This window comes from Poeciliopsis prolifica, unplaced genomic scaffold (assembly GCF_027474105.1).
Source record: "Poeciliopsis prolifica strain line A6 unplaced genomic scaffold, Auburn_PproV2 SCAFFOLD034, whole genome shotgun sequence".
NCBI lineage: Eukaryota > Metazoa > Chordata > Actinopteri > Cyprinodontiformes > Poeciliidae > Poeciliopsis > Poeciliopsis prolifica.
Genome location: NW_026562409.1, coordinates 846,884 through 859,379, shown reverse-complemented (window position 1 = coordinate 859,379; position 12,496 = coordinate 846,884). Strand labels below are relative to the sequence as shown.

At 49.0% G+C, this 12,496-nt stretch overlaps 1 protein-coding gene across 1 annotated transcript; it reads left to right on the top strand.

Moving 5' to 3' along the window:
- The first annotated feature begins 835 nt into the window (after positions 1 to 835).
- On the top strand, positions 836 to 12,002 carry fam83fa (family with sequence similarity 83 member Fa). Its single transcript, XM_055051849.1, has 5 exons — positions 836 to 1,350; positions 8,670 to 8,837; positions 9,350 to 9,471; positions 10,942 to 11,708; positions 11,838 to 12,002. The coding sequence occupies exons 1-5, from the start codon at positions 877 to 879 to the stop codon at positions 11,885 to 11,887; spliced, it is 1,581 nt and encodes a 526-aa protein (XP_054907824.1). The 5' UTR covers positions 836 to 876; the 3' UTR covers positions 11,888 to 12,002.
- The last annotated feature ends 494 nt before the right edge of the window (positions 12,003 to 12,496 follow it).

Below are 12,496 nucleotides of genomic sequence, written 5' to 3'. Positions count from 1 at the left end.
AGTCTGAGGAGGTTCAGAATCATTTGGATTGATCAACATAAAGAAAAATCCTGATCACCAAAAACTTTAAATCTGAAACTTTCATCTGTGAAAACAAAAAAGTTCTGATGTAATTCAACCCAATTCCATTTTTTTCCTAGTCAAAGTCTGGTCAGTTTGTGAGGAGTGAATGCTAACTGACCTCTGACCTCTGGTCCTCCAAACCGCAGTTGCTCTGGTTTGGTTTGAATGTGAATGCCAAGCGGACCAGACAACGCTCCACCGCAGGGCATTCTGGGTAAATACAGCCAAAGCTAACATGTTAGCCTAGCGCTAGCAGCAGAAATGGCTCCTGGTCTTCAGCCAAAGACTAAAGAGAAATCACTAAACTCTGACGCCTCCATCTTGTTTCATCTGGTGAAACAGGAAGTTGCTCTCAGCGTCTTCAGAGGTTTTAGTGTCGTTTCCTGCAGTGGTTGTTGGTGCAGCGCCCCCACAGGCCAGGAGGGGAACAGGCTGGTTTGGGTCAGAACCACAGCAGCTGCAGGTGGAGCAGAACTTCTGGTTCCAGTAGAACCGAGTCAACTGGACCATCAGGAATGTTTTGTTCTGATCATTTCTTTGTCATCATGCAGCAGCACTTTGAGCTGCTTGTAGGACGAAGCTTGAGAAATGAAACTGACGGATATTTATGAATCTATTGACTTTATTCTGAAGGTTTTCCAGGGGTGCGCCTCGTGTCGGTCCCCCGCCCCCTGTCCCCGCCCCCTGTCCCCGCCCCCTGTCCCCGCCCCCTGTCCCCGCCCCCTGGCCCCGCCCCCTGGGTCCTACCTGCGCTCCCTCCTCACCTGTCGGGCCAGGTAAGCGCAGCCGTTGCAGAGGCAGCGCGTCGCGGCCATGGCGGAGTCCCAGCTGCTGTGTCTGGACAACCAGCACGTCAACGAGAAAGTCCCGGAGTCCCGGCCGGAGTTCTACTACAGCGAGGAGCAGCGGGCCGCGCTGGAGCAGCTGCTGCGCCACGGGGACGGAGCCTTCAAGATGCGCCTGCAGGAGGACAACATCCGGGACTTCCTGTGCGCCAGGGAGGTCCGGGACATCCGGGACAGCTTCCAGGAGTACGACCCGGACAGCGAGCCGGAGTCCGGCGAGCCGGACAAGCCCAAGGAGGCCACCAGCGCAGACTCCGGGGTCCACTCCACCTACTGGCCGCAGATGTCCGACACCGAGGTGCCGGCGCTGGACATCGGCTGGCCGGCCTGCAGCGGCGTGTACAAGGGGGTGACCCGGGTGTCCGTGTACACACACCCGCCCAAAGAGCCGGGGCCGCACATCAAGGAGGTGGTGAGGAGGCTGATCCAAGGCGCCCAGAAGGTAACCGGCCGGAGAGCCGGGGTCAATAATCTATGAACATCATGTTTAATGACCAGATGGGAGTCAGTATATCAGAGCAAAATCACTTCAACGTGTTTCTAGTAAAAGTTCTCAGATGTAACTAGTTACTAACTGGTTAGTTTATTTCTTCACCTTCATAAAATCATGGCTAAAAGTTTTAACTGAAAACAATTGAATCCATTATTAAAGGAAGATGTTCATTCATAAAAACAACTTTCTAATGACTTCAATTTCCTCAAACATTTCAGATTTTTGGGGTTTTTGATTCAGAACTAATTTTTCTATTTAAATATTCAGTTTGAATGATTAATGATGGATAAAATGTTTCATACTGGAACAAATTCCAGCAGTTTTTATTGAAACAAAAATATGTCTCTATAAAATTCAGCACATTAATTTGTCAGTATTAGCCTACATTAACTTCTTACTTAAACATATATTGAAGAATTATTTGAGTTAAAATAGATTTCTGAGCTTTTTGAATCTGCATTTCTCTGAGTCTCCACAAAAAGGAGATAAATGTTTGTTTCTCATGTTTTATGATTTCAAAATGTTTTTATATGATCTTCTTTAACTGGAAACTGTTGGACAAATTAATTATTAACACTGGAATTTAATACTGTTATGGTAATGAAGTTTATCACAATTAAAGGATTAAATGATTAAAAACCTGAAACGTAACTGGAGACAGTTTGTTGTTTCTCCTTGGAAACCAGCAATAAAAACATTATCTTAACATAAAAACTCCTAATAATGACAAACATCATGAGATCTTTCCAGGAAGCAACAAATATTCATTAAATTAATCTGATTCCTGGTTTTAACTGATATCTTCTTTACAAATCGTTGTTTTTGTAAAAGTTGTAACTTTTAGACTTCTGAGCTGCAGGAACTGAACCGACTCCTGATTGGCTGGAGGAGATCATGTGATCCTGTGACGTCACAGGGATAATTCTGTTTGAATGAATAAACTGTTTATTGTTGCGTTTATTAAAATGTGGGTCAGTTAATGGCACGATAATCTCATGTTTAGTCATTTCTGAATCAAATCCTTCATTTTCCAAGAACAAAAGGAAAAATAAACTGAATATTAATGTTTGGCTGTTAGAAAATGAATCACCAGCTTTTGGTTTCTTTTTCAAAGGTAAAGAAAATATTTATATAAATATGTAGCAGTTAAACTTTTATGAATTTCAGATTTGTTTTTTTTTATATTTCTGGTTTTCATTTTATTTGTAATGTCATGTGTATTTTAATAATTTAATTAGCTTAAAATAGCAAAACATCACCTTGATAATGTGGTTTATTCATAAAACATCTGAAACATTTTTCAGTCCTGATTTACAGGAGGCAACATGAACGTTTCATCCTGATCAATAAACTCAGAAACGTCGTAAATATTGCTGGATGTTATGGATTCGGTTCCGGTTATTAATCTGATTTCTGCAGCAGGTCGTGACAAGCAGCGGCTTTAATCTCATGATCCGTCAGCTCAGGTGAGCTCCGGTCGCCATGGTTACCCCGCCCCGCCCCTCGGACAGTTCATGTTAACCTGCCGTTTCCATGGAAACCTCCAAAAGCCGCAGGAAACGCCTCCAAAAGGCAGTTTGTCTCTGAAACGCATCAGCCAATCAGACGCTGCCGTTTCTGCCCTGCAGGTTCAGTGAATCAAGCTGTCAGTTTTCAAACCGCGGCGTCTCTGAACCTGCAGAGAAACACCTGGATTTACACCAGACTCACCTGGCCATGAAGGCGACTCACCTGGCCATGAAGGCGACTCACCTGGCCATGAAGGCGACTCACCTGGCCATGAAGGCGACTCACCTGGCCATGAAGGCGACTCACCTGGCCATGAAGGCGACTCACCTGGCCATGAAGGCGACTCACCTGGCTGCTGGAGCTAAATGAGTTTCTGAGCTGCAGGTTCACTTTCACCTGGAGAGGCAAAAACCGAACAGTTCTCCGGTCTCTACCTACCCCAGGTTGAGACTGGGGCAGATAGAGACTGGGGCAGGTAGAGACTGGGGCAGGTAGAGACTGGGGCAGGTAGAGACTGGGGCAGATAGAGACTGGGGCAGATAGAGACTGGGGCAGGTAGAGACTGGGCAGATAGAGAATGGGGCAGGTAGAGACTGGGGCAGATAGAGACTGGGGCAGGTAGAGACTGGGGCAGGTAGAGACTGGGGCAGATAGAGACTGGGGCAGATAGAGACTGGGGCAGGTAGAGACTGGGGCAGATAGAGACTGGGGCAGGTAGAGACTGGGGCAGGTAGAGACTGGGGCAGATAGAGACTGGGGCAGGTAGAGACTGGGGCAGATAGAGACTGGGGCAGGTAGAGACTGGGGCAGATAGAGACTGGGGCAGATAGAGACTGGGGCAGGTAGAGACTGGGCAGATAGAGACTGGGGCAGGTAGAGACTGGGGCAGATAGATAGAGACTGGGGCAGGTAGAGACTGGGGCAGATAGAGACTGGGGCAGATAGAGACTGGGGCAGATAGAGACTGGGGCAGGTAGAGACTGGGCAGATAGAGAATGGGGCAGGTAGAGACTGGGGCAGATAGAGACTGGGGCAGATAGAGACTGGGGCAGGTAGAGACTGGGGCAGATAGAGACTGGGGCAGGTAGAGACTGGGGCAGGTAGAGACTGGGGCAGGTAGAGACTGGGGCAGGTAGAGACTGGGGCAGATAGAGACTGGGCAGATAGAGACTGGGGCAGGTAGAGACTGGGGCAGATAGAGAATGGGGCAGGTAGAGACTGGGGCAGATAGAGACTGGGGCAGGTAGAGACTGGGGCAGGTAGAGACTGGGGCAGATAGAGACTGGGGCAGATAGAGACTGGGGCAGGTAGAGACTGGGGCAGATAGAGACTGGGGCAGGTAGAGACTGGGGCAGGAGAGACTGGGGCAGATAGAGACTGGGGCAGGTAGAGACTGGGGCAGATAGAGACTGGGGCAGGTAGAGACTGGGCAGATAGAGACTGGGGCAGATAGAGACTGGGGCAGGTAGAGACTGGGGCAGATAGAGACTGGGGCAGGTAGAGACTGGGGCAGATAGAGACTGGGGCAGGTAGAGACTGGGGCAGATAGAGACTGGGGCAGGTAGAGACTGGGGCAGGTAGAGACTGGGGCAGGTAGAGACTGGGGCAGGTAGAGACTGGGGCAGATAGAGACTGGGGCAGATAGAGACTGGGGCAGGTAGACTGGGGCAGATAGAGACTGGGGCAGGTAGAGACTGGGGCAGATAGAGACTGGGGCAGGTAGAGACTGGGGCAGGTAGAGACTGGGGCAGATAGAGACTGGGGCAGATAGAGACTGGGGCAGTAGAGACTGGGGCAGATAGATAGAGACTGGGGCAGGTAGAGACTGGGCAGATAGAGACTGGGGCAGATAGAGACTGGGGCAGGTAGAGACTGGGGCAGATAGAGACTGGGGCAGGTAGAGACTGGGGCAGATAGAGAATGGGGCAGGTAGAGACTGGGGCAGATAGAGACTGGGGCAGGTAGAGACTGGGGCAGGTAGAGACTGGGGCAGATAGAGACTGGGGCAGATAGAGACTGGGGCAGGTAGAGACTGGGGCAGATAGAGACTGGGGCAGGTAGAGACTGGGGCAGGTAGAGACTGGGGCAGATAGAGACTGGGGCAGGTAGAGACTGGGGCAGATAGAGACTGGGGCAGGTAGAGACTGGGGCAGATAGAGACTGGGGCAGATAGAGACTGGGGCAGGTAGAGACTGGGGCAGATAGAGACTGGGGCAGGTAGAGACTGGGGCAGATAGAGACTGGGGCAGGTAGAGACTGGGGCAGATAGAGACTGGGGCAGGTAGAGACTGGGGCAGGTAGAGACTGGGGCAGGTAGAGACTGGGGCAGGTAGAGACTGGGGCAGATAGAGACTGGGGCAGATAGAGACTGGGGCAGGTAGAGACTGGGGCAGATAGAGACTGGGGCAGGTAGAGACTGGGGCAGATAGAGACTGGGGCAGGTAGAGACTGGGGCAGGTAGAGACTGGGGCAGATAGAGACTGGGGCAGATAGAGACTGGGGCAGGTAGAGACTGGGGCAGATAGAGACTGGGGCAGGTAGAGACTGGGGCAGATAGAGACTGGGGCAGATAGAGACTGGGGCAGGTAGAGACTGGGGCAGATAGAGACTGGGGCAGGTAGAGACTGGGGCAGATAGAGACTGGGGCAGGTAGAGACTGGGGCAGATAGAGACTGGGGCAGGTAGAGACTGGGGCAGATAGAGACTGGGGCAGGTAGAGACTGGGGCAGATAGAGACTGGGGCAGGTAGAGACTGGGGCAGATAGAGACTGGGGCAGGTAGAGACTGGGGCAGGTAGAGACTGGGGCAGATAGAGACTGGGGCAGGTAGAGACTGGGGCAGGTAGAGACTGGGGCAGATAGAGACTGGGGCAGGTAGAGACTGGGGCAGGTAGAGACTGGGGCAGGTAGAGACTGGGGCAGGTAGAGACTGGGGCAGGTAGAGACTGGGGCAGATAGAGACTGGGGCAGGTAGAGACTGGGGCAGATAGAGACTGGGGCAGGTAGAGACTGGGGCAGATAGAGACTGGGGCAGGTAGAGACTGGGGCAGATAGAGACTGGGGCAGGTAGAGACTGGGGCAGGTAGAGACTGGGGCAGATAGAGACTGGGGCAGGTAGAGACTGGGGCAGATAGAGACTGGGCAGGTAGAGACTGGGGCAGATAGAGACTGGGGCAGGTAGAGACTGGGGCAGATAGAGACTGGGGCAGGTAGAGACTGGGGCAGATAGAGACTGGGGCAGGTAGAGACTGGGGCAGATAGAGACTGGGGCAGGTAGAGACTGGGGCAGGTAGAGACTGGGGCAGATAGAGACTGGGGCAGGTAGAGACTGGGGCAGGTAGAGACTGGGGCAGATAGAGACTGGGGCAGGGTAGAGACTGGGGCAGGTAGAGACTGGGGGCAGGTAGAGACTGGGGCAGGTAGAGACTGGGGCAGGTAGAGACTGGGGCAGATAGAGACTGGGGCAGGTAGAGACTGGGGCAGGTAGAGACTGGGGCAGGTAGAGACTGGGGCAGGTAGAGACTGGGGCAGATAGAGACTGGGGCAGGTAGAGACTGGGGCAGGTAGAGACTGGGGCAGGTAGAGACTGGGGCAGATAGAGACTGGGGCAGGTAGAGACTGGGGCAGATAGAGACTGGGGCAGGTAGAGACTGGGGCAGGTAGAGACTGGGGCAGGTAGAGACTGGGGCAGATAGAGACTGGGGCAGGTAGAGACTGGGGCAGATAGAGACTGGGGCAGGTAGAGACTGGGGCATAGAGACTGGGGCAGGTAGAGACTGGGGCAGGTAGAGACTGGGGGGGGGCAGATAGAGACTGGGGCAGGTAGAGACTGGGGCAGGTAGAGACTGGGGCAGGTAGAGACTGGGGCAGGTAGAGACTGGGGCAGGTAGAGACTGGGGCAGATCTCTACCTGCCAGTCGGCCACGCTGCTCGGTTTTCCATGAAATAATAAAGCTTCAGGGCAGAGAGCAGTAAAAAGCAGCAGCAGCTACAGGCGCTGCGTTTCTGGCGGCTCAGAAAGCAAACCAGAACCGACCTGATAAAACCCAAACAGGACGGACATCCAAGATGGCCGACCGTCTTCCAGGCAGTGGTTTTACCAACTGGTTACAGGAGAAACGATGTTTCATGCTTCTGAAATCAACACTAACACCGTCTGAGGTGATGAAGACTTTTAGCTTTTCTGACTATTATAAACAAGAGCAAATATAAAAATGTTTTCAAGTTTTAAACCAGGAGTTAAAAAAACTAAATTATTGGCGTTCAGACAGACATGAAGAACAATAAAAGTCTTAATCCTGAGCTCAGGTTTTTTTAGTTACGTTACGTTTGTCTCATCTTCCTGAACCTGGTTTTCCGGATGTCATCTGATCCGTTTTTTAAAGTTCTGCTTTGCATAAAAAGCTTTTTGTTGAGCTGATCGGGTCGAACAGGCGACCGGGAAACGAATCCGAAGCTTCAGAATCTTTAACTAGACCCAGTTTATCTGACAGGAAAAAACTCTTTAGTAAAAACCATAATGGGGAAACGTGTGAGCATAAATGGGTTTATAAATGATTCATAACCGACTCTGGATTTGGTCCAGACTGTTTCCAGAGAAACAGGTTTTTCCAAGGAATGGGTCGCTCACAGCAGGAAGTCGCTGGGAATCACAAAAATCTACCAAACTGCTGAGTTCAGCAGAAACCTGATCAGATCTGCTAAATCCTGCATTATGAATCCAAATCTTTTTCCAGTTGCACACATGCCCAGGGTTTTTTTTTCTTTCTTATGGTAGATTATTTTTGGCACTAAAGTGTTTCCATATTTTTGACTGGTATTTAATTCTGATTAAATGAAATTTTCACTGTGATCAGGATAAAACTCTTTTTCCAAAGTTGCAAATCTGATGTTTCTCATTCTTGGATAAACTTTGACTTTCCTCAGAATTCATCAGCTGAAGAGGATCTGTGATGCTGCGGGCCTGGTTCTGGTCCAGATGTTTAGCATGGATGACATTATACATGATTGTTATAAAGATGGCTGCCTCTCCAGGAAACTGAGAATGTGTTTTATTTATTTTTTTCCGGGGAAATTATTTACACATTTGGTTAAATTAAAAAACACAAAATCATGGAACACAAAATGTTTTTCTTCATTTCAAGAATAAAGATGGAATGTGATGAACTTCCTGGAGGAAAGGATCTGAAGTCAGCAGCTCAGTCTGGTTCTGGTTCTGGTTCTGCTCGTTTCAGACATTTTCAGACATCATCATAATCATTTGGTTTTAATGTGTTTCATACAGTTTGATTTTTTCTCATTTATCAAAATTCACAAGATGTTCAATATTCTTATCTTATGTTTTTTTTAATTATTTTTCCTGTATTTTGCTACTAATATTACAACTTTATTCTGGTAATACTGCGGGTTTATTTTTGTATTATAATGACTTTTTTTTATTACTAACAATTTTTTCTCATGTTATTTACTTGTTTTATTTTAACTTTTTTCTAATGCTAGCTGTATTATAATTCAGCTGTTTGGGTTAGGGGTTAGGGGTTCAGGTTAGGGGTTAGGGGTTCAGGTTAGGGGTTAGGGGTTCAGGTTAGGGGTTAGGGGTTCAGGTTAGGGGTTAGGGGTTCAGGTTAGGGGTTCAGGTTAGGGGTTAGGGGTTCAGGTTAGGGGTTCAGGTTAGGGTTGGGGTTAGATTTATGCTAGCTGTGTGTTTCAGGCTCATATTGCGCAGGGCAGTAAAAATGCCCCGCTCTCTGTTTGCCCCAGGTTCTGGCCATCGTCATGGATCTCCTAACGGACCTGCAGATCCTCCAGGACCTGCTGGACGCGGCGGCGCGGCGCAGTGTGGCGGTGTACGCGGTGCTGGAGACCCGCGGTGTTCCCCACTTCCTGGACATGAGCTCCCGGCTGCAGATCAACGCCATGCACCTGAGGGTGAGACGCCAAGCCGCGCACACAGAGCAGGACTCAAACCACCGGCTCCTCTTCCTCTGCTGCAGTTAAACCTTCCTCTGATGATCTAATTTAATATTTCACTTTTTGTATGAAGTTTTCCTCCAGACGTATTGGTTAAACGCTTCTAGGATGTTTGTTTCCTCTGGAGGAGGAAGAGCGTTTCTCTGATCCTCTCACATCTGATCTGAAACCAAACCGGCCTTATCTGCAGCCTGCAGCGTTTCCCAGCGCTGCTGGGCCGGGTCGTAGCGCAGCGACCCGGTTCGGCTCCGTTTTCAGGGCTCGGTTTCTCTCAGAGGAACAGTCTTTGTTCCTGAGAACGGATCCCAGAAACCCTCCTCCCACATGGTCCGCGTGTGTGTGTGTGCGTGTGTGTGTTGACTCAGGGCGGTGTGTAATCACATATTTCACCTGTGTAATCATGTGTGTGTGTGTGTGTGTGTGTGTGTGTGTGTGTGTGTGTGTGTGTGTGTGTGTGTGTGTGTGTGCAGAACCTGCGTGTGCGGATGGTGAAAGGCGCAGGGTTAGCCCTGTCCTTCGGGAAGCTGCCCGGCTCGCTCTGCTCCAAATACATGCTGGTGGACGGGGAAAAGGTCATGTTCGGCTCCTACAGGTTAGCGACTCATGCTAACTTTATGAATGCTAATATCCTCATGCTAACCTTATTAATGCTAATATCCTCATGCTAACGTTATGAATGCTAATATCCTCATGCTAACTTCATGAATGCTAATATCCTCATGCTAAAGTTATTAATGCTAATATCCTCATGCTAACCTTATTAAGGTTAATATTCTCATGCTAACGTTATTAATACTAATATCCTCATGCTAACCTTATTAAGGTTAATATCCTCATGCTAACGTTATTAATACTAATATCCTCATGCTAACCTTATTAAGGTTAATATCCTCATGCTAAGGTTATGAATGCTAATATCATCATGTTAACGTTATTAATGCTAATATCTTCATGCTAACGTTGCGAATGCTACTGTCCTCATGCTAACGTTATTAAAGCTAATATCCTCATGCTAACCTTATTAAGGCTAATATCCTCATGCTAACGTTATGAATGCTAATATCATCATGTTAACGTTATTAATGCTAATATCCTCATGCTAACGTTGCGAATGCTACTGTCCTCATGCTAACCTTATTAATGCTAATATCCTCATGCTAATGTTGCGAATGCTACTGTCCTCATGCTAACCTTATTAAGGCTAATATCCTCATGCTAACGTTATGAATGCTAATATCATCATGCTAACCTTATTAAGGCTAATATCCTCATGCTAACGTTATGAATGCTAATATCATCATGTTAACGTTATTAATGCTAATATCCTCATGCTAACGTTGCGAATGCTACTGTCCTCATGCTAACGTTATGAATGCTAATATCATCATGTTAACGTTATTAATGCTAATATCCTCATGCTAATGTTGCGAATGCTACTGTCCTCATGCTAACGTTATTAATGCTAATACCCTCATGCTAACCTTATTAAGTCTAATATCCTCATGCTAACGTTATAAATGCTAATATCATCATGTTAACGTTATTAATGCTAATATCCTCATGCTAACGTTGCGAATGCTACTGTCCTCATGCTAACGTTATTAATGCTAATATCCTCATGCTAACCTTATTAAGGCTAATATCCTCATGCTAACGTTATGAATGCTAATATCATCATGTTAACGTTATTAATGCTAATATCCTCATGCTAACGTTGCGAATGCTACTGTCCTCATGCTAACGTTGCGAATGCTACTGTCCTCTTGCTAACGTTATTAATGCTAATATCCTCATGCTAACCTTATTAAGGCTAATATTCTCACGCTAACAATTTGGATGGGCTATTTTGCTAACTTCACAATAGATTTTATTAGTTTTATTTGTTTTGTATATTTAAAACATGTTCATGTTCCAGGGCTAAATGTTCATTAATTGAAAGTTTATTGATCTTTCATCATTATTCTATAATAATTACAGAGAATTGTCTCAAAACAATAATGTCATCACTAATAGTGATAATTTGCTTGTGATTTCTGGACTCATTTCTGGCTTTAACCTCCAGCTTCACGTGGAGTTCGTCTCGTTTGGACCGGAGCGTCGTCACGGTGATGACGGGTCAGGTCGTCGACTTCTTCGACAGCGACTTCAGAGAGATGTACGCCGTGTCGGAACCGGTCGACCTGCACAAGGAGTTCAACATCAGCAAGCCGCCGCTGCCCACTCCGGTCCTGGCGCCCCGGGTGGAGCACCTCCGGCCGGCGCCCGTCTCCGCGTCCCGCTTCCAGGTGTCGGTCTGCAACTCCAGACAGGTGGACCTCAAAGTGCCGGCGCACAAATACCACAACCCCAAATACTCGCTGGTGTTCGGGAACAGCTTGGGCCTGACGGGCTCGCTGCAGGACCTGTCCACCCAGAGACACTTGCTGCTCGGTGGCACCAGCCAGAGGGACGCCGAGCGACACGGGGACGCGGCGGGCCGAGTGTCCTCACCGAGTCCGAGCGCCACCGCCGAGGAAGAGGAGAAGGACGGGCGCGGCGGAGTGAGGAAGAGCGAGGCGGCCGCCGTGAAGAAGCCGCGCAGTTCCTTCAGGAACTTCCTGAAAAACAGAGCAGCCAATCACAGCGCAGAGACTATACAGGAGGGCGTGGCCACTCCTCCGAGCCCCGCCCCCGTGGCGACGGCGCCAGAGGCCAGTGGCGTCGCAGGAAACGAGCCGGAGGATTCGTTCGAGGTTCAGGAGAAACCGCTGAAGTTCAAACCCAAGAAGCCGCAGAAGAACATCCAGAGGAGCGTTTCTCTGCAGAACATCGGCCCGGCGGACCAAGACGGTACGAAAACTCACCTGTTTGCACATCAGGGGTTAAAGGTCACAGAAACGAGAGCTTGGACATTTTCACCAGTAAAGAAAAGAAAACTGATTCCATCTTCAAGTAAAGTTTCTCTTTTTGTTTCTCCAGGACTGAAAAGCCGCCGGCGGCATCAGAGAAAGAACTGCATCCAGTCCTGAGAGGAAGAGCTGCAACGAATCGCCTCGACGAATCGCCTCGACGAATCGCCTCGACGAATCGCCTCGACGAATTGTCTCGACGAATCGCCTCGACGAATCGCCTCGACGAATCGCCTCGATGAATCGCCTCGATGAATCGCCTCGACGAATCGCCTCGACGAATCGCCTCGACGAATCGCCTCGACGAATCGCCTCGACGAATCGCCTCGACGAATCGCCTCGACGAATCGCCTCGACGAATCGCCTCGACGAATCGCCTCGACGAATCGCCTCGCAGCGCCGACGAATCGCCTCGACGAATCGCCTCGCTGCAACAGTACCTGCAACATTTTACGGAAACGTTTCATGAGCTGCGACAGACGAACCGTTTCTGAACAGAAAACCTCTGAAGCCAAACTCCGGCTGGGCAGATTCAGCCGACACTTTTACATTTTGTAGTTTATTTTAAATTATTCCACTGGTCAGTATTTTCCATCATTTCCTCTGGAGCCTAAACTTTACCTGGTGTGTTATGCTACACCTGGTTGCTGTGGAGACTGGAAGGTGATCAGTGTGTGTAGTGCAGTCGGTGTTACTGAACGATGTGAGTGTAGCAGCACATGGAGTTGA